This window comes from Fulmarus glacialis, unplaced genomic scaffold (assembly GCF_000690835.1).
Source record: "Fulmarus glacialis isolate BGI_N327 unplaced genomic scaffold, ASM69083v1 scaffold3048, whole genome shotgun sequence".
Lineage (NCBI taxonomy): Eukaryota > Metazoa > Chordata > Aves > Procellariiformes > Procellariidae > Fulmarus > Fulmarus glacialis.
In genome coordinates, this window is record NW_009230032.1 from 19,656 (window position 1) to 42,731 (window position 23,076).

Here is a 23,076-nt window from a genome sequence, read left to right on the forward strand (position 1 = left end):
TTCTTTGATAAACTATCAGCAATTGAGATCTATATCTAAAGTTTGTTTAGTGGATTTTAGGAAACTACTTGGGAATCCACCTCAGACAGAAGAAAAATAAATCTCTCAAAATCCAACAAAAACTTCAAACAGTTCCACTACGCCGTGCTGATTATCTATGAACAATCACATGCTGTGGGAAAGGATCACATGAGCCAGGGTGAGAATTACCCTCACAGCACATGGATAAAGTATTTCCATAATACAAGAGTCAAAAGTTGAGATTCAAGTTTTGGAAGTGGAAGGACTGGTAGTGGGAAGGAATGCAGTTAGTCATTAAATCTGTGGTATTACTCGGTGTTCCCACCAACATCTATTCATCCTTGGGATCCCCTGGTTGCCTCTCAGCCCAGCCACATATATGATGGGCTAAGCATGCCACTATGCAGATAACTGCTGCATGCTCCGAGGTACAACACAGTCTGAAATACTCTGTTCAGTATTTGTTACTTTAATTTTGCCAAGAGACACTTCCTCCTAGCCCAGCACAGGTGCAACTAAGGCCTGCACGTTTACTTTTAAAAGCAAAGAGATAATATTACAAGGAACAAGATGCAGTTGGACCCAACCTGCGCAGCTCTGTCTTGCCTAACTGCTACAAAACAGTCATTGCCTCTGTGTGTGTGTCTGCATATGCGCATTGTGGCTTGCTGTCAGCAGCATGGATCTTTAGGGCCTGATTGTGTTGATAGGAGTGAATTGTTTATAGCACATTTCCAAAAGGTGTCTGCTGCTCTAAAGCTTATTTTAATGCTCAGTTTCTTTCTATACAGTCCACTCCAACTGTGTTGTCAGGGCAGCGGCAAGAACGGCCTCCTGGGGTAGCCAAGCAGAGGTGAGTACAACCACCATTATTCACTGTACAGTAGTTATGTCCTGGAAAAGAACAGAGATGTAAAATGTTAAAGAAAAACAAAAGCAAAACCACAATAAAATCCAAAATACATACATACAAAAGAAGTGCAGATTTCATGACTAGACTAGAGAAACAAGCCATAACAAGATTGAGAGTGAAACAAAACTATGCTTTGGGGAGATGAGAGTCATCATATCCCTTGTGTCAGCTTCTGATATTCACCTCAAAGAAAGATCAAGATATTGGGACAGAGCAGGAGAGGCAACATGAAAAAACTGGACTGTTCCTGAAATACCCTTCATAAATTGGCCAAGTAGTCACAGACATTGGAATAAAGAGAGAGTGAGTGAGGAAATATAGAAAGTGCAACACATGGGGACAAAGTCCAAAATGCTACAGGACATCATCCCTGGATACCACCCACTACAAAAACATGGAGGAATGACCCACGAAAACAAAAAAATGAGGTGGGTGGGGAGGAGTACGTTAATTTGAAGGGTAAAATGAAAGAGAATACAGCACCAGAAGCAGTGGATCTGAGGGGAAAGGCATCCACCCAAGAAAAAAAAAAAACACTTGAAATAGACATATAATGAGAAAGAAATGATACCAACATTCTGAATATTATAAACATAAGCATTTACTCAGAGGACAAAATGTTGTTTTGTTTTACACTGCCTACCACAATGGAACTGTGAATTAAAAACAACATAACAAAGTAATAACAACATAACTGAATTCTTAATTATGACATTTATATATATATTTTTAAGCTCTGAATCAAGCTTTCAATTAAATTATGTTTTTTACTATATATATTGAATAATTTGAAGAGAAACTATCTTACAGGTTTTTTAGGCCTAAGGTAAAACCACCGCAACTCCTATAATTCCAGCCACGTCGTAATAATAAAAAGTGAACTCTTCTCCTAGCTGTGATTTGCTAAGAACAACATAATTGAACAGTGATATTGTTTCCCAAAGAACAAATTGTTATTTCAAGGGTATCAACTTCCCCTCTTCTAAGCTTCACAAGGGGCTTTTCAATAACATATCTGAAAAACTTAACATTCAACAGAGCAGAAAGACTAGACCTCCCACTCTACCACCGGCTGTTTCCTGAACATTCCCTTTTTAAAAACACTTGATCTCATTAAGGACTCCTGGAAGACCATGACATTTCTGTAGCTTAAACTTAAAAATAAGTAAGGCCCTAGCCGTGAATATAGCATTCAATTTAGACGATGACAACATAGCAGCTTTTGCCATGTCAGATCCTCATCTTGATCATACACTTGTCCTTTCATAAAGGATAGAACAGGCCCCTTCTTCCCTCCCTATTCTGGTTTCATACGGCAACCACAACAACTGCTTTTACACAAAAAAAAAAAAAAAATTTATGTGGCTTTTAATTTCTCAGTAAATGGAAATCTAAGCAATAACCAGTTCTTCACTAACTACCTAGATCAGTTGGCAGCCTGTCAATGGGAGCCGCTACTAAGTTCATTTATATGCTAAGGTGTTGCACAGCTGTTGCACAGCTGTAAAAACTTGAGGATCATCTGGATTACCTCCTGGGCACTGAGCAAAGGCTGTAGTGATTCCGTAGAGACGGGAGCGCTTGTGAGGCTGGAAGTTATCATTTTCTATGGAAATCGTGCGATCCACTGCTACAACAGCATCCCTGTCGTATGCAGAAGAGAATATACGGAAGTGAGATGAAGGTGGAAGTACAGGGGAAAACAAAATAAAACAAACAAACAAAAGGGAAGAAATCTGAAGTTGCTTCTTTTTTACGACTAGGAAGCGATGCCAGAAGCAAAATCCTCCAAGACCTCATCTTTCCTGGGCAGCCCAAACATGTCATAACCCTCGTTCTAGGCAGCTAAGAAATTTAGCAGGGAGCCACCTTACTAATTTTGAAGATACTTCCAACACAGGACCATGTCCCTCTACAGGGACACATCTTTTAGTAGTTTTGACACATTCTCCATATTCTGCCCCTTTGACATTTTCTCTGGTATAGCTGACATTGCAGCTATTATGCATAATGATTATGGACAATGTTGTGTTTCAGGTGGAGCCTGATATCTGGAAGGAATACAGCTAGTCATAAGCAATTTTTTTTTTTCCTAAAAATAAAAGGGCAGTCAAATGACAGACCTGTAACATACTGTTCCCCATCTATAGAAGCCTACCCTAGAATAGCATTTCCCAGCTGTTAGGTTCTAGCTTGGAAATCCTTGCACACATTAATAGCTCTTCCTGCTGCAATTGATGGAGTTATTTGTGTAAGAGTTTGCAGATAGAGCCCACACACCCATCTGCCTCAAGGAAAAATAAATATTTAAAAATGCATAGACTGGATTTCTTTCTGGAAAATATAGTAAACTCTAAAGTCTTGATCATACATCAATGTTTTAGATCATTTGCAACAAAGAAAGTGCCATCAAGACAGTAAAAATGTTTTTTTCTTATTTCTGCTTGAACATTCAGATAATATAGGACGTAGAAAGCTTGAGTGACTAATTTCTGCCCTCTACAATGCAACAAGTACAGCCATAAGGGAAACATGTTAGCTCCCACTCCTTTCCCAAAAATGTTTAGTGTTAAAAGCATTTTCTTAGAGGACAAATCACTATGCTGAAAACAAAAACTCAGTTAACTGGCAACATCAATAGGTCAACTCTACAGATCCACTCCACCCTGCATCGGCTATTGCCAGGAAAGCAAAAAAACAGGAATGTGTGAGAGGTCAGACATGAGAAATGCAATATATACTTCAGTTCCCACCATGGAGAAGAACAGATTAAAGCACTCCATAATTTCTTTAGCAGATAACATACCTTCTCCAGTCTGTGTAGTATAAATTCTTCCCATAGCTTGTAACACTAAAAGGATACTGAATTCCTTCAACAATCTTTCGTCGACCAAGCTGATTAGGGTTCATGCATTCCAGCCTCTTGGTACCTGGGTGTAGTGAAACAATTAAGCCTTTGAACCAGAGCAAGAGTGCTCTCATGAGGAATAAAGGACAAGCGTAAGCATGCGAGCATGACCAGAGTAAAACTTCCTGGAAGTCTTTCAGTATGCTGCTTAGCCAAAGCTCTCCCCATGCCACATCTCTGAGTGTGCCAAAGATTGGATGGGAAAGTACTTTGGTGCTAATGTTAATCAGCACACCACCTAACTTACAGGAACACAGATGTGTTGTGCCATGGCCATTGCTCACATGCTGAGACTCCTGGTACAGATACCAGCATCCTCAGGCTGGGGTGGAAGCTGACAGAAGGTCTCCTCCATTCTGGAGGGATATTTCAACCACTAACGAGTTCTACCTCCTCTGGAAGGCATTTTTGCAAGGTCAGTTTGGTGACCATGTTCCCAAAATGGTTGCTGGGTTAGGCCATGAAGGCAAGACTACAGGAAGAACATCTAACTTGTAGATGCAAATAGGGTGTAAGAAGGTCTAGTTGTAAAGCTACTACACACATCGGGAACACTGCTAGTGAATGTAAACACTTGTGGGTTTCTCTTAACTAGTGGGTTCCAAAATTAGGGAAAAAGGAAAAGAGACAAATGCAAGAACAAGAGAGGAAGAGTGAAAAAGAAAAGAAAGATAGCACAAGGAGATATATTTGAAGGCTGGAGAAAAGTGCCTTACAGTGAAAAAGAGAGCTCGATCTTTTTAGTTTATCAAAAACTTGAAAGATGACTTGAAGTGTAAAAGCACCTCCACTGGAGGAGATCTCTGGCAGAGTCTACATGAGAAAGAGAGCAAGATGCAAATTAAAAAAAAAAAAAAAAGTTCAAATGAGAATTAAAAGCACAGTGTTTTTTTTTACTGGTAAGGCACAGGCACAAAACGAGCAATGGATCAGTAGCAGAACCTTCATCTCTTGATCTTTAAATCTAGTATGAATTGCTTTTTCAAGACTTGCTTCAGTCAAATATAAGCCAGACTTGGCCTGAAGAGAGGTTATGGGTCTTAGAACAATAGTGAAAGAATGATATTCTGTAGGGCCAGATTAGATAGAATCAGTGTTTTTTCCTGTTCTTAAACTAGCAACTTCTTCTACAAAGGCCTAAGCACTACCTAAAGAGATAGCCACATACAAGACACACAGATATAAACCTGTTGCATTCCAAGAAAGTTTTCTGATCAGAACTGAAATCTTTCAGCTTGCGCCACAGTCTTATGTGAATGCTACAGTGGTAGTAACAACAAAGAAAGTGAGAGATTATTAAAGCCAAAAAGAAAGGTATGAAGTCTAAGATGCAGCCCAAAGAGCTATAAACATTAGCTGGCTGTACATCATTTCAGGATTGGACATAGTTATTCTACTGCTGTTATGAAGATTGATTTTAGCACCTCTTTACCTGCATCTACCCAGCACAGCATTGAGGAATAAGGATCAAATGTCAGCCCATTTGGTAACCCAAGATCATCTTTAACAAGGATTCTTCTGTTTGTGCCATCCATGTATGAGGTTTCAATTTTAGGAGCTTCTCTGTTCCAATCAGTCCAGTACAAGTTTCTTAAGAGGAAGAAAAAGGCAAGAATTAAGACAGTGACTGATCTCAAAAGACTGTTGTAATTAAGGAAAACGCTAAGGACACAAAACTAACACACACACACCTCAAATCATTTAAATAAATAAGAAGGACCACATTGCACTTGGATATAGGAAGTAACAAAAGTATAGTAAAGATGTAGCAAATGTTATACTTCCATTAAAAAACAAAAAGAGCAAGCACACACTCGAAAAGAAATGCTTTCCCATATGTGCAAGATGCCAGGCAAAAAGACCTCTATTTCAACAGTTCTGAGGACCATTCAAAATGTATATCTAGAGTTCTCCTCCCCACCACCCATCATGTCTGCTCAGGCTAAGCAGCAGGAGCATTTGGCATATATTTGTGGGACTCATTCAAAATTACATTTTTCTTTTCAGTGCACCAAGTAATCAACAATACTGATCAGAGTAGTTTATTGTCAGGGGAGAAGCCCAAAGAGGGCCAATAATTCACTGATGCTTTATTATTAGTGGCCATTTGTTAGTGGTGTTTTTTTCCTTGGTTGCACTTTCTGTGGCTGAGAATTTACTTGGCCCCTCAGTGCAAGCACCTTTGTTGTTTATTCCTTAAACCACACACAAACACACACATGAAATTTACTGGGAGACAATCTGTGCTGCTTGAGCTCAACCCAGAGCCCTACTCCATCAGTGGGGTTCTGCATGGAACAGAGGTCTCTCCTCAGTCTGATTACACTGTGCCTCTCCCCTTCTCTCACAGCATGAAGTACATTCATTTTTCCTGTCACTTAATGTACATCCACAGATGTTTTCACCCCACTATTATGTGACTATTATGTAAAAGTTTATTTTATATTAAAGGAATGAGAGAAGTCAATACCATTACTTTTTCATTTAGTTTTTTATCACTCAAATTTTCATGGATCACATGCATTCTTTTCTCACTACAAACCTTGTTTGCAAACATCTGGAATGAGGATACATCTTCCAAAAAACTCTCCCTGAGCATATAGTACTTTTGTTCATAAACAAATTCTCACCTAAGAGCATTTCAAATGCCTATTATATCAATTAAGCAATCACTTAGTAGAACTTCCCAGCTATTCAAGACTGAAAAGAAAGACACTCTGCTTCTGTGCTTCTGAGTATTTTGACTGAAATGACTCTTCTCAGCAGTGGCCACACTACAGAAAGTTGCACCAGGACAATAGCAGCCACGTTCAGACATTAACAAACAGACATGCAGTACTACCATGGGCTCTGTAGTAGTTTTAATTTTCCTGTATTTCTTCCAATATTCAGGGGGGAAAAATGTCAACAGATCAAAGACACATAAAAGTATGTATATGCTTCTGCTTTTGCGGGCTGGAACCATAACCTGAAAACATTTACACTTTCCTACTGACACTCTGCTTGGCTATTTGTGTGACTGCAGCTTACAGGCTCGATTTTAAATGTATGTAGTTATCTGCGTTTTCAAACAGAAGCCTAATAGGACCTTCTCAGGCATCTGAATGACAGAAGTGAAAATGGTGACAGAAGGGACACCATGGGAGTTTTCAAAGAAGGAACATTGTACAGGAAGAAGGGCTGTCATGATGGAAATTAAAATATCAAATTACTTAATCTAGTATTTTAGCCCAGTAATCTTGCAAAAAAAATTTTTTTTAGGTAAGTGCAACTCTTGTCATCCTGCAAACAATGTACTAAAAGCAAGGTACAAACAAGTATTTGACAAACCTCTCAAAGTGCCATGGTATTACCTAGTGGGCATTTTAGAAGAAGTTTTATTTCCAGTGTACCACTCGGACACAGGACACAAGTAGGTTGTTCCATTTTTGTTTGTTAGTTGTTTTAGGAAAAGATAGTCCTATTATCGTCTACAGACAGCCTGAAAACATGGACACAGAGTATATGCTCATGTTAAATAAATAAATAAAAAGCAAGCTTTGTACATATATCTTGACAACATAACCATACCCTCTCATAGGATCTGCAACAATTGCTCTGGGGTTCACCAGGCCAGTGTCAAAAAGGATGCGACGCTGGCGCCCATCCAGCCTAGCCACTTCTATTCTATCCAGTTGAGAGTCAGTCCAGAAGATGTTACGACCTAGATGATCTACAGCTATCCCTTCAGGGCTTCCCAAGTCTGCAAGAGAACAGAGGAAAAACGTGCCTAGACATATTTATTCCCAATACAGAATGTCAGCCTCAAAAGCATTCTCAACTCTTAACTAAGTTTTCTTTCAGTTTTCTGGCTGTGGTCCAACAAAAGCTACTTCATGTCAGTTAGAAGAGGAATACGCATTTTGCCTTATGAAGTTTAAATATACAGAACTTTCACAAATACATCGAATAATAGATTTAGGAACCGACTCATCATGCATCCCAAATCTGCATATAAAATTGCCTTGTGGGGTGGAGAAGGAAAAAGAGTTGATATCAGAGAAATAAACAGTCGAGATTATCACAATCTTATTCTACCCTCCTTAGCAGGCCAGGACCTAGAATGGATTTTGTAATCCCTAATATTCCCCCTTCTCTGGTACCGGCATATGTGGCACCCCTCTGAAAACTGGATTTATGCTAAATTTAGCCAATGCAATACTTAAAGATAATCAAGCTCCAAAGCACTAGAAGTAATTATATTAGCTAACTGATGGAATTTAGATCCAGTTCTTTGTTTTTGCAGAGCAATCCTTTTTGGAACATGTTTTAGTACTGTATGTGCACAGTTTTTCTTGGACAGTTAGTTGTTCCAAAAGCAACAGGAAATAGCAGATAATGACCTTACTGCTTTAGCATTAGTAATTTCTAACTCAGATGAAGGATCCAGAATAACTATATAGCACTCCAAGGTTTAATTCAGCCACTACGAAAAGCTGCTCTAACCTTACCAAGGTTCATACATCCATTGAAAAAGAGCAGGCAGGCTGTGTGGGATGTAACGAAGCCAAAGACAGGTACAAATCAATTTTAGTCCAATTTGAGTTCCAAAAGAAATAGAAAGAATTGGACATGGTCACTCCCAAAAAGAGGTGAAGTGACCCTTCACACCAGCCAGCTGTCAAAAAAAAAAACACCTTTCAAATGCACCTTTCGTGTGAATGTCCAAGAATGCCGTTAAGCCTTCTATTCATTCTCAAGTTTATTTACTGACAGCCATTAAACAAACAGTATGTGACACAAACAACCTTTCTGGAGAAAAGGCATTTGGTCCAGAGCACTGGAGAGAGCTGTCTAAAATTTGCCGCTGTGACTTTGCTGTGAATAATAGTTGCACAATAGCCTAAACAGCCTCTGCTTTCTCATATAGGTGGATTACACTTACTACACTTAACCTGGACACAACATTTTGGAGGTATGTTCATTTCTGAAGAGGCAGAAAAGAACAAACGAGATGTATCTCACTGCTATTGACTCACAGCTCATGGGGGTGGGGCGGGGGGGCGCAAGAAAGTAAATGTGAATCAGTTCTCTCTTCACTCCTTTGGGCATACTTTAACTGAGTTACACTAACTTCACATTACTACTTGTATTTCTCCAAGTGCCTCTGTGGAGGTAAACCTGTCATCTGCAAGAAATCACCTCACATATATGCTTCAGACCCTCAAATGTTCCTACTTCTTTTCTTGCTAATGGCAGAGGCTGCTGAGGGCGGCCTCATTTTGAGGTGATGGTGGTGACAATTCCCAGACAGTCTCTGGGATCAGAAGATCATTGACTAAATGGTGGTGGAGGAGCTCCCAGCCTCTTTTAGGAAAGAGAAGAAGGTAGTAGGCAAAAAATCTGCTGCCACTGATTCCCAGGAACCTCTACTTCCTGACCGATTTCCTTGCTTCAGCTATATGCCAGGAGATTTAAAGAAGTCTAAAGTAAATATCTTTCCTGTCTGGTTGACAATGAGCCAGAAAAAACTATCCCCCACGGAGGGGTAAGGGAATATGTAGGCTTCATGTATCACCAGTCTTTCCAGGGGCACAAATGCGTTCCTGCTATGTTGTCATCAGGCCCGATACAGTCACAGGCTCTGTCTCTGTCCCTGGGGACAGGCTTGTACAGATGTGTACGGCTGATATGACTTAAGCACACACAACAAAGAGGAAAGCTCTTCTTCCCAACCTGCCTCCCCAGCTGCAGAGCTCAGAAAGCCTCCACAGGCTATACAGCTGCAGGGATAGATGAGAACTGGATTGGGCTCCACAATAAAACATGTTTCTGCAAAGCAACCCAACTTGGATGACCAGAGCTTTAACAAACAAAAAAAAAAGTGCATTCCACAAAAATACATGTGAATAGAAGAAAGCAGCTGCAGCTCACAGGAGGAAAAAGGCAAAGATCAAAACAAAACAAAGAATTCTCATTAGTCTTCTGAAAGGGAGGCATTTTCCTGTTTCCTGAAATCTTAACGTTTCAGTTTCAGCTAGCATAGAAGACATCCATTCAAACACTGAATATTCAACCTTATTTTGTTCTGACTCCCTATGGAAGAGTCAGTTAACATACAGAAAGTAGACTGCAACATTGCTCAACATCTCTTCAGGAATGGCATTCACTTCCTATGCAAACAACAGGACAACAGAAATCTTGAGATGTCTTTACACACACAATGGTTTTTGTAGCAGATAAAAACCATGAGGTTTCCATGTGGCATTGAAGCATCTTGAATTACCTAAAATTTGAAAGTCTTCACAAATATTTTTAAAATATTTTATACACTGCAAGATTTTTAATGCGTGCACACACACTCTCATTAGACAGACTAATTCATATCCATATAAAGTTTTTAGCAATAGTAATTTCCCTCACTTTTTAAAGTGCAGAATCTAAGAAAATACTTTAATAGTGGAAATCAGAAATCCTTTTCCCACAGAATTTGTAGTTGTACAGGTACATGCTTGCACTACAGCTTAGAGTCCCTTTCAGATTAAATATGCTGGGATGAAAAAGAAGTCTTACAAACATCTCAGCCATCAAGTTGTACAGAAATATGAAGCTCCGTAACTGCTGGAATGTTTAGGGATGGCCTTAAGCCATCCCTAGTGGATGCCACCACAGGTAGGGAACAGTAAAGGCCTCAAGCCTACCTCAAGATTCCTCCCCAGAAGTGACAAAGCATCCAAAAGGAGAGTTGTTTTTTTTTTTTTTTTTTGCTTTGTTAAACACAGCAAGAATATAAGCACAGCCTAGGACTGTAACTGGGTACAGAAATCCTCTAAACATTTCTGTGAGGAGCTGAGACACTGTCCAAAGCCCAGACTATGAGGCTCTAAACCCTGCACCCATTAGTGCCTTGAGATATGCTTTAAAACCACCACAGCAGTTTGATTCATTTTTCAAATCCCTCAGCCTTCAATTAAAACGTCCCCAGTGATATTCACAAGACACTCAATCATTAGACAGATACACTATCCTGCAACTGCAGGTAAGGACAGAAACATCTCACTGACATGCTGCTCCCAGTTCTGGCCTTAAACTTAGTTTATTTAAAGACAACCGACTTCTTGCCTACCTTAGCAGTGGAAAGGCAGTGAAGGACTATTGCATAGGGAACAGATCTTTTTTCATTTTATGTTATGCAGACTTTTTGGTTATTGTTTATCCAAATAACAGTAACTTGTAATGCTATAGCTCAGGCAACACCTGGGAAGTATATATTACTAAATTCAAGTCTCTAATGCCATTCCTAGAGAGTAGCAAGAGGAAGAATTTTGTGCTGTTACCTGTTTTGATGATGGTTGTTGGCTCCCCACCATGCAGGCTAGCCCTGCTGATTGAAGGGCCACTGATGTCTGTCCAATAAACCATCTTGTCCGTGCAATCATAAGCAACTCCAATAACAACTTTGTCCTGTTGGTCAACAAGCAAATTAAATCAGCTTATGCTAAACAACAATTATTTGCCAGCAGCACTAGCTTATGGATCTAAGTCTCCAGCCTGAAAAAAGAAAATTCTTGAGGAGAGGTGGGAGATGGGGAGGATAGGCAGAGAAAACGATTCGGTGGCAGTCGTTGTAGAATACAATACAAAAATACTTTCAATTATAAGTCCCTTTTAACTAGCAGACACCATTTACAATTATCTTATTTCAAAGAAGTGTTGTAGATATTAGTACTGAGCAGTTGGTCTCACTTCTACAACTTCACCTGCATATCCATTTAAAGAAAGTTCTTGTTGTTATTTTACTGTGTTACTCCTCATGTGCTTTTTTCTCTCATTCTTTCCCTTCAAGGAGGAATAATGACTTCTACCAAATCTGACTTGTATTCTGCAAATTCACCAACCCATGCATGATGGCTGCATTTCACCAGTATTACCTACGTAGCATCATTTGACTCAAAAATGTTCTAGCAAAGTAAGTTTTTAAAATAAAAAATAGCTGAAACAAATATGCCATAAATCATTCTGCTCGAAAGAATATGCTCAGGGACAAGGAACATATATATGCAATTTTCCAGGCAGAAGAAGATAGGAATAGAGTTTGAGTTCAGAGTTGAAACTCTTTCCTCCAGGCAAATGAAAGACTTTCACAGTAAAACAGTAATTTCACATGGATTCCCAGGTCTATTGCCTTTACTGCTTTTGTAACTTGCAGCTTCCTAGAAAGATGGTCCAAAACCATGCATTAAAACAGATGCATTTATTCATCAGCATACTTTAATGCTGTAGGTTGCAAAACAATCTGAACACCTCTACGCTGCTAAACACTGTCACTTCGCAAATACGCAACACTGAGACAACACAAACAGAGACAATGCTGTTAGCAGAGACTGAAAGTTTTATTTTAATGGAATGTTTTAATGAAGAGTTGCATCTTATCTCTTGCAAGCTCTTTCCTGAAGATTCTTCTAATTAATTAATTTAAGCCAGATCAAGTAAATAATGAGACTAGCTGACAAGGATTCAGAATCATGTCTCTGTACCAGCCTAACTACCCCATCTTACACATAGTATTTTACTTTATTTTTACATTATTGCAGCAGCACTTTAGACAAGAGACAAAAGCTTGATTTTGCCCTTACATCACAGCACAGTTTGTGGTACTATTTACTGAACTGAATCTGTGTAATTTAGTTAGTATTTGATCTACTAAATATTCACAGTAATGTAAAAAAGAGGCCAGCATGCTACCTGGTATTGCTATCCATTATAAATACAGTAACACTGGAATGAAAACAGAAATCCCAGGCTTCGGGCAAAACAAATGAATGTGATGAAACTGGAAGTGAGAAGAGTTGGCGTGTGTCACAGGTGATGGAAAAGATAGGTTCTCAGCATCAGGGATTCATTTTCAAGGAAAAAAATTCTCAAGACAGTAGTAAGAAGTGTGGGAAAAAGATTTACCACCCACTGGGCCTGCATATGGAGAAGAAAGCAAAAAAGAAGAAGAAAAAAAAAATACTCTCTATATATCTGTAGCCAAGAAGTGCAGAGAACTGACTGAAAAACAGGAAGAGTTTAAGACTTAGGAAGAAACTTTGAGGGAGTAAGAGAGAAAAAAAGGGCCTCTCCACATACTGCTCTTGTAGGTCTCCTAGACTTTTATACCAGAGTCAGAAAGCCACTGGAAGTGTGAGTGTAGGAGTGTTTATATGATGAGCTGTTGGAGGCATGTGAGATCACAAACATTAGATTTTTTGTCTTATGAGCTATTCTTTAAAGGCAAATCATTTTTTTCTATAGCTCAGTTTTAGGCTTTTTGACTAGTCAGGTCAGGAATTTTCAGTGACAAAGTGATGGGATATTGAAATCTTAATCAAGAGTAAAAATTTAGTTTGGAACTTAAATTATCAAATTACCTAGACAAACACTCTCACTTTCATCTTTGTCTCAAGTCTTCTAAAACACAGGGACTTAGTACAGTAGGTTACTTACTGGAATATGCAAGAGCGCTTTTGCACCATTTTTCTTCATGTTGTTTCCCTCTAGCGGAACATGCTCAATTTTACCACTTTGGGCAAAGAGCAAGTGTGTTCCTGGTGGCAGAGGTACTGTATCTGGTCGAACGGAGGGTCCAATAACAACAGGAGGAGCAGCTGTACTCAGACCTTGTTAATAGAGAAGGAAACAGATGGGGAAAAAATTAGCTTGTACGGCATAACAAGGCTCCTCGTTATTTGCAGAGACACAATTGCAGTCAAACTTCTCAGAAGGAAACAGCCCTATAAGCAGACACTAATAACTATAATCAGATGCAGAAAGCTTCTGAATTTTTCCCCTTGGCTGACAGAGAAGGAGCAATTGACATAATAGGTCTTTTCATGTTCAGCTCTGTAATTGCTCTTTCCTTCAAATGTTTAGAAAAGCCTATCTTCTTTTGCAGCTGAAGTGAGGAAGATGTAGGAAGGAACATCCTTCATTTCCTGAGGCAACAGCCAGTTACCACACATTCAGTTTTGCCACAGCTCCCAGAGGGCAGAAACTATAGGGGCCCCTCACAGTTTCAAGGCAGGGAAGAAGTTAGAAAACCATCTTCTTATTCAGAGGCTCACCACAGTTGTCCAGATGCCCTGGCTGAAGGAAAAGCATATGCTGGAGTTACTGAAGGCTGCAGCACGAGGCATATAATCACTGGGACAGCAAAGATCTGCATTGCTCCAAGTCAGTGCTGTATCTCAGGGGCATGACTAAGCCCCACATTTGGGAGACAGTGCACTTGGGTGGAGAAACACCCACAAGAAACAAGTGCTTCAGCCACTTACACGGTGGTCGAACTCCTGGGCCACTTCTGGTGCCATCAATCTCATTTCCGTCCCTATCAACGCACCAACAATATCCGCTGCTAGAATGGCACTGAGTGGGCAGGTAATTCCCATGCTCATCACACTGGGGAATGAAGTGACCAACTCTTATCTCCCTTGGGAAGAAAGTGCCTCCGCTTCCAAGAGCTACTTCTCGTTCACGCTGGCATTTGGTTTTTTCAACTTCTGTGAGAAAAAAAATACAGACCAGTGAATATTTCTGTTTTAACTAATAACTGTTTTCCATTAACAGTTAATGTATGCTGACCACTTATCACGCAATATTCTTACTGCTGGAGGAACACAGCACTGTTACAAACCTTGAAGGCATATGCCTTCAGTGCACCTTCAGGAACAGTCTGCCCTATGTAAATGTGACACATTTGCCTTAAACTTATGTCATTTTATCTTTCACTGTCTAGTTTAAAACAGAACAAACAGCCCCCCTTCAGCTTCCTACATTGAAGGGTCATAAACAGAAGCTGGAAAGCACTGTCTTTCTCCTTGAGGCATATTAACAAGAACATTCTGTCCGACTTGAGAACCCAATGTCTACTCATTTGGCAATTATCCATGGGCCCTAAAATGTGACTAATTAGCCAGGCCATAGAGTGGATAAAGGTTTTTTGTAATGCTAAAAGTCGAGTTTCTCTTCAGAGCCACAAGAGAAAACCACATCAGGCAGATGCTGAGCTCTCTATAAAACCTAGGAAGTGACACAACTCATTGCTTTGACGTATATTAGGTTTTTAGAGTTCGGTTATAAAGTTTGAGCACTCATTTGATACTTTTGGACCTAAGAAAAGAATTGCGGGGACAGATTGTCCAGTCCCTGGTAAAGTGCATAAGTAAGGTTATACAGAAAACAGGAATACTATTACATACGTAGAGAAACATACGATGCACAATGGCTACACCACACGCATATGTATTACTGTAGAGATTACAGAGGAAAGACTAACTTTCAAGATTATCAGGAGATTCAGGGATTCAGTTCTTTTGGTTTCAATTTTACAAAGCAGTCTGGACTAAAATGTACATCTTCTTATGGTATTATCTGTCATGCAATAGGGAATGTCATCTGGATCAATATATTCTTCTAGACGACAAACAACATAATGAAAGTAAAAGAATACAATAAAAATAATCTTTTTCCTTCTGTAGACAAAGAAATCTGGCTTAGTTTTACCTTACACTTGAGACCCTTAAAGGATTCTATGCACTGGGAGAGAAAGAGCTCTAATTACGGGGGAGTATCTTTTTCCTGTCAATTATTTCTACAGACAGTTAGAAATACTTACCACAAACTGCCTGCTGAAGAGGCTTGAACATTACACTTCCATTTATTCCTTCCTTGTTTTTACACTGCCTGGTGGACAGCATTAGCTATGTGTGGCTCAGACTAGATCCAGCCCGGCCGAGCAAAAAGCTAATCCCATGTGCCCATAGACTACTGTGGTGTAAATCACACAAATACAAAAAAAAAGGCTAGTTTTTTATTATTTTTCAAACTAGTTATGCAAGCAAAAGCTTTGGACAAGTTTCACGCACCTGGACACAATTAGAGAAATATAAATGTCTGGAGAACATTTCACTCTGAACAACTGAAATATTTGGCATCAGCTTTAATGTGGGTGGTGGAGAGCCTTGAATCAACCTACAAAACCAGACCCTGAAGGAAAGCCTCCATTATCTATCTCAAGTTTTGTTTGCATGTATTCAATGCACTATGCAGGTAAAAGAAATGTTGATTCCAGTAACTGGATAGTTTTGCCACACTTTTTTTTTTTTTAAAGCTCCAATTACATGCACTGCTCACGAGAGGAAGTGGGGGGAATACAGAGTATTGGTAAACTGACCCACCCTGCTTTTGTTCATCGCAGAACAAAATCTTCATTGCATTCATGTCATCTTTGAGAGACACTATTAGCTCCTCCTCAGTGAGATATAAAAACAAATGTAGAAGCTGGTCGTTTTTCCTTCCCATCTGAAACTCCCAGAATTAGAGAATATCCAACAGCTTACAATTTTTTAAATCAATAGACTAGATCAACTTTAAGAAAATGAGTTAGCAAATATGAATTATACAAAGGAGTGTGTATACACTCCCAGATAGGACCCAGCTGTTACACATAAAATATATTAGTATTATTGGTAATTTGAAATACCAATGTCTGTTCTAATTTCAAGACAATATTCACATTCATATCTGCAGATTTTATACAGGAATACTGATGGAATTTTTGAAGAGTACTTATATTGCAATGATCAAGACCAATCTCACAAATGGCCTGCTTATGCAATTAGCCCCACTAAAGTCAAGAGGCTAGTCCAACAAATTAATTTTCAAAATTAGCACTCAGTTTCTAGAAGGCAGAGAATATGATTTGTTCTTTGTAGAAAATCCCATCAACACTGATTTTTCAGTTGCATAAAAAGATGTCAGATACCCTATTGCCACTCACTTTTAGGAATAACTATGTATTTTACTTCTTCTGTGCTCCTGTAAGTCTCTTATATTTGTGATAAACTTTTTTAACAGTATTGAGTGCGATAAGTAATCTATGTTAAAGAAATGTTCTGAAAAGAAATAAAACCAGTGTTACCGTGTTCACCTGCACTGACTCAATCATTTTAACCCGTCTTTCAACATCAAACTCATTTCAACTCACTAACATTAATTTAGCCAATATTAAAATTTATAAACCAAAACAAGCCCCTAAACTAGTTATGACAGCCCAAACCAGGCACTTGGAATCCATACCGTATTTTTTCTCTCCTTATCTCTGGAATCATGAGCAGGATTACTATGCTTACAGTTTAGAGACACCTAAAGAAAAGAGCTGAATCCCAGTCCAGTGTTGTAGCCTATGAAGCAATCAAGGCACAATAATCTTAGACACAGATGACAGCTGGTTGGGATAAATAGTCTGCTTATACTGCTTATACAGTCATACATTTTACTCAGTGTGCTTAAGAGAAGATGGTCTGATTTTGCAAGCTTTAAATTGCATTAATTAACTGTCTGAAATGAGGCTAGCTATGACAGCATTTGAAAGATGAGATTGACACAGTAAATAAAGCACATTCCCTGCCTTGATGAGCTAACAGTACAAGTTAGAGAAAACATATAACAAGAATTGGCACATATTTAGGTAGTACAAGGGCTACTTTGTAAGCCAGCTTCCAGACACAAACCTTATGGCTAATAACTTTCCTTTCCTTCAGTGCAGCAGCCTAAATGAGATTTCTTAGTGCTCTTCCTTTAATATAAATAGAGAAATATTTCATCCAGTCAAGACTCTTCAAAGATACAGAACAATTAACATTAGGAGAGTTCTCTGATCTCTTGACTGGCATGAAGAAAACTTCCATTAACTACAGCAGAACAAATAATGCTTACCTGGTGTAACAGTGCTGTTACATCTACTACTATACCTGATGGTAGCAAATGGAAAACAAGTCATGCCTATTTCAAGGCTCCATATCCAGGGATTACCAGCCCTGATTTTCAGAGGTTCTTACCATTCTTGAAACCCACATTTGAAAGCCAAGGCAAATGATCATGTCAATGATGAGAAAAATGGTATACACTAGGGTTAGTTCATACTGCCAGAGATTAAACAAACAGTAAGAGCAAGACCTGGGTAATCTTCAGTGATGCAGGAAAGTGGGGGTGGCAACAGCCTTTTATTAATAGCAGGACCAAGTTTCAATATTTTTCCAGTATCTATGTTTAAACATTATGATTAGCATTTGTTATAAAATTGAGTAAAAATCCATTCTCACTGCTTTTTGATGCAGTTGATGCTTGGCTGATGAAGATAACACACTTACCTAATAGCTTTGTGTTTCCCTATGGCACTGTACTTATGCCCACAGGACAGTATCATTTTTGAAACAAAGCACCGTACTGTGGGCTACCTTAATTTGATAAATGATTAAAACTGAAAAAATCACTTGAGTCAGTGGACAAACTTCATGAAGTAGTGGTATTTCTAGTAAGTTCCCATATTATTTCAGTCTTGGTTTTAAATTTCCTTATTAAGAAATTTAATTTCTTTATTAGGATTCCAGGGGAATATATACAACCACAGGTTGCATCATTTGTGGAAGAGAAATGGGCCACAAAACATGATAAGGACAGGACCTCATCACTAGGTAAACTGAGCTCATTAAAATCGACAAGTAGATTCACACAGTCATGGAAAGTCACACTTCTTGGAATACACTGTGTAGACCAGCCTCTAAAGATAGACTCATCTTGGAAACCTCAACCAAAAAAAAAAAAAACTATCAGCAGATCACAGCTATTAGCAGATAACTGCAAGCAGATAAGCTGCCAGCACCCAGCTCAATGCTGTAGGGATTGTGATGGGGTATAAATAAGAATTCAGCATATACACAAGGAACACCACACAGGTATAGAGAAGCAATGTAGGACTGGGGAGACGATTCAAGGAATACCGTGTCCAGCTCTGGTAACCACAGTTCGGAAGGATAGTGAAAAATTGAACCAGTGTACAGAAAAGAGCTCCTAAGAGAGAAGCTGTAATGTAGAAGAGAGATCAAAGATCCTTGTTCCATGGACCACAGTACACACAGGGCAGACTAGATACATAGAAGAATGCGTCCTGAACTCAAGCTAAAAGTATACCCTTCCTCAGAAAAATAAATTTGTATTTAATGTTCTAAACATCTTCTTTTCAGTTGTTTCATAAACTACCAGTAGCAATCTGGAATTTAAAAGTCACTGAAATATATCACAGAACTTAAAAAAAAAGAAATGGAAATAGCATGGATATGGAAAGTGGGCCAGATAAAAAACTTACATGTACATATTTCCCACATAAGCAAAGAAACAAACAGAATGGGGGAGAAAAAAAAAACTAAAGCCATATACAAGCATTCAAAGTCTTTTTTGGTCATAAAGGAAAGCTCTTGCAGCAGCACTGCAGAAAATGATTTATGGACTTTTCCAAAAAAAGATGGAGACTGAGAAAACAGGATGAGAAACAGAGATGTATAGGACTTCTTCCCTTCCATTTTGCAGGGGGGATTACAGTCTGATACACTAAACCGAATTCAACTAGTTTTGCAACAGCATTCAAAAATTTTTAAAGATCTGATATAACTACTCAAACAGGTCTTCATTCACAAGCTAAAGACAGAAGTGATTTAAAACTGTGCCCAGAATCAGTTTGTAATCAAAGAGTACTTTTTAATTTCCTATGTGGATCACTTAATCCCCACATATCACAGGGAGTTATACTGACATTTTCAATTGCTGTTCTCAGACGTTGCCAAAAAAAGAAGAGGAAAAAAACCAAGACAAAATAATACATTCCCCTTTGTCCCTTCATTTTCCTTCGTAATCCTTCACTTACAGTGTTGCCCTGATAAGTGCATTTCTCATGTGAAACGGATTGTATACAGAGGACCAGCGAACGGTTCTTGACAGTCAGACCCCTAGTTCCAAGAATCTAGATTTGTTTCTGTTTAGTAAACAGTGTCTAGGGTCTGCAGGGGTAGAAACACTCAGACATCTGGTTTTTTGAAATGGAAAAATGAAGCGTGAGGAAATAATGAAGTACAGACTTTCTTAATAGCTGTGAGCCGTGGGACATTCCAGCATCATTAACTCTTTCATTAACCTGCTAGTTCACTCCTACAGACATTCTCTTGTGTGTGACTCAAATCCATTTTACTTGCTAGTCTACTTGTTTCAAGAGTTGCCGTTCAGCAGTAAGTTTCATATATAATAATAAAGACATCAAACAATCAAGCAATTGTACACATGGATCAGAAAAGGGTACAGCTGAAGGAACTGAGTGTGCAGATGAATGAAAGTTTCCATGCTATTAACAACCAGGAAAGACTTCAGTGACTTGACTGAGGCTAATTAGATCAAAACCTTAGTGGGTAAAAAGGGGAAGAAATGGTCTCTAATTACAGCTGAATACAATACAGCCTCATCTGGAATCTCCATTCTGAAGCAACTTACTTTACAAATTGGGTGCTAAAGTAAACTAGCTGCTTTTTGCTAGGCTTCAGAAAGTATATTTTGATTCTATCTCCTGGCAATGATTAACTGTTGGATATATTAATTTTAAAAGTACTAAAGCTTTAGCAACCGATGACATCCCAAGGGCAGCTATTGTTCTATTAACTCTAAGTAGGGAAGAGTATCTAAGTTTGTTGTAAACACTGCCATTGCTGCCAACTAGCAGAGCAATACAGATACTCTGTACTTCAGTCAGGATTCAGCAAAAGTGAGACTTCTTATCTACACAGATTTTTTCTGCTGAGAGCATTTCATGAGGGGAGCGAACTGATACAATTGTTTCTAAAGCATGTCTTCTACTGGTAGTACAAAAAGCATAAAAAAAATAAAAATCAGAGAGGCATATATGAAGACTAAACAAAACCTGGCAGATTCCCGCCCACTAAAACAGTAGATACAACAAAACTCTCCAAAGTATTTTGTTACTACCATTAAAGCTGTGACATGGAAAGATCCTCATTCAAGATACAATTGTGTTGAGTATGCAAAGTCAAGAAGTGTACAGGATAGCAGAAAAAAATAACATAAAGCTACTACAAAATAGTACATTGTGCTTAGCAGCTTAGTAGACACTAATCACTGCATGTGAAAAGGTATTGTTCTCAGCAAAGAAAACCCACTTAAATATGCTATCACATATACTCAGAAGAAATTAATTGTGTCCTGGTAATAAAGTTAATTGGTTGAATTCAAGTATTAGTCTACTAAACCACCTGTTTCAGCTACAAAGGGGATGTGCCAGACATGAAAACAATATTTCTGCCTCTACAATTCTGCCTGAAGAACTGGAAACTTTAAGGTTCAATTTTGCTTCAAGTTATTCACATCAAGTTTCTCCACATCAATTCACCATATTTCTCCACATCAATTATTCCTCTAGGAGGAATAATCCTCGTTTTATCAGCTGGTTGGTTAGCTAAATATTTTGACACAGGTCAAAAACACTAGGTAGTTCTTCATTCATCTGGCATTAAAATGAAAATACACATGGGCATTCATGCATGAAAAGTTAGTTAAAAATAATATTGAAAGACTGACAAAGTGGCAAAAACAAGAGCTTCAGAATTAAACGGTGCAAAACCTCCTACAATTTAGCTATGATAGAAAAGTCTACAAGCACTGGGATCATGATTTGACGTAATATGCGTTGTTGAGCACATGATGGAGAGTCATGTAAATATGATCTAAAACCAGAAACAACCTTGTGATATTTTATGCCTTTCCCATAAACGATCCTTTGCTTTTTTGTTTTAAGACACGAGTATCTAATTGTGGGAAAAAAAAAAAAAAAAAAGCCAGAATTTCAGAATTAGGGAATATAGGAAAAGAAAAATATTAAGTTTCAGCAACACATCAGGTAGTAGTATTGTGCCATGCAGACAATCACTCTTAAGCCAGCACATCCACTATTAAAAAAAAAACCCTCTCAATTTTGAATCATCAAATACTTTGGACATCATTAAGACCACAGTGCAGAAGCTGAATTATAAAGACAGCCTCCCTCCTCCATCATACTGCTTCTTGCTTTCTTTCCCTTTGGCCCTACGCCTGTCTTACTCTTGGCTGCACGGTTTGAGTTTCAGTCTGTTGAGAGGTGCAGGGTCTTTTGCCCAACAGCAAGAATCTTAGGAGCAGGAGAATTGGGTTTGAATATACTCAGAAGTTAGGCTTTATTTCCCGGACGAAAGCATTCACCATCCTGCAAAACCCAAGTGCTGTCCCTTAAGTTTGCCACACTTTCGAAATAAAGTAACCGTAACAATGCTACTTTGTGCTTCAGTGTTCCTTACTTTCTTTAAGCATACCTTCTAGATCAGGAGTTTATACTTCAAGGCCCAAACTACAATGCAAGAACAGAAGTGTGGGAGGGTAAAGAACGTTCTGCTAAATAGAGAACAAGCTGGATAAATACAGAAACAACTAAGTGCTAGTTAGAAATTGGAGTCAGTCTTTCTGGACTCTCGCTGGCTATACGTGGCATGTAGGCATCTAGATCCCTCTGAAGACAACAGTGCAGGTACTTTGGTCTCATCCTTCACTTTTCTCCCGTAATTGTTGTATTTCATTTACATTGCCAACAGTTCCAGATGTTTTATGATAAGTGACTACTGTGTATGCAAAACAAATCAATCTGTGGTCAAACCTTTACATAAGACAACTTCAAAAGACAGTATCAGCTTGGGGCTGAGAACTAGTGAGGACAGAACAAACAAAACATAAAATGGGACATTGAACAGGATATCACGGAAAAGTGGTAATAGTCAAGATACAGATTTTGACACAAGCTTGGTGAAGTTCAAAACTTGAAAGACTTGAGAAAGAATAAAGACCCCAATAAGACAATACACAATTTGTTCCAGAGAGGAACCCAATTAACATATATCCTCCAATTCCCAAATTATATTTCTGGTCCAACTTTCAAGAACTATAAAATTTTACCTCCTAACACACACCGGAAACCATCCCCACGATAACCTGCCTTACACTGGCAGCTGAAGGACCCAGGAGTGTTGTAGCAGAAAGCATCTGGATGACAGTGGCCCTGTTGACATTCATCTACATCTGTAAAAGAAAAGATCAATCTCAGATAACTGTTCCTCCTGCTGGACAAATCAGGGTGATGCATTAAAGTGCAACCCTGCCGTATTACTTTCAGGCTCCTATTTTAGGGTATCTGATTAGAATTATAGACCTTTGGAAGAACGTCTATACAGAAATGCAAAGGGGGGGGGAGGGGGGGGGGGGGGAAGCATGCATGTATTTTAGGTTCTGGCTCTCAGCAAATCCCTGCACGCTGCTATTCTGAGGGGTAACTAGCATTGTTAACTCACACAGT

General features: G+C 38.8%; 1 protein-coding gene across 1 annotated transcript in view; it reads right to left on the bottom strand.

The window, feature by feature from the left end:
- Window positions 1-389: 389 nt before the first annotated feature.
- NID1 (nidogen 1) overlaps window positions 390-23,076 on the bottom strand; it is a gene marked incomplete at its 5' end in the record, with an annotated part of 38,884 nt that continues 16,197 nt past the window's right edge. Inside the window, 9 exons of the mRNA XM_009584058.1 lie at window positions 390-915; window positions 2,466-2,578; window positions 3,741-3,864; window positions 5,275-5,432; window positions 7,413-7,584; window positions 11,159-11,285; window positions 13,311-13,483; window positions 14,138-14,362; window positions 22,680-22,802. Coding sequence (XP_009582353.1) covers window positions 794-915; window positions 2,466-2,578; window positions 3,741-3,864; window positions 5,275-5,432; window positions 7,413-7,584; window positions 11,159-11,285; window positions 13,311-13,483; window positions 14,138-14,362; window positions 22,680-22,802 — 1,337 coding nt within the window. The remainder of the gene's footprint in view (window positions 916-2,465; window positions 2,579-3,740; window positions 3,865-5,274; window positions 5,433-7,412; window positions 7,585-11,158; window positions 11,286-13,310; window positions 13,484-14,137; window positions 14,363-22,679; window positions 22,803-23,076) is intronic.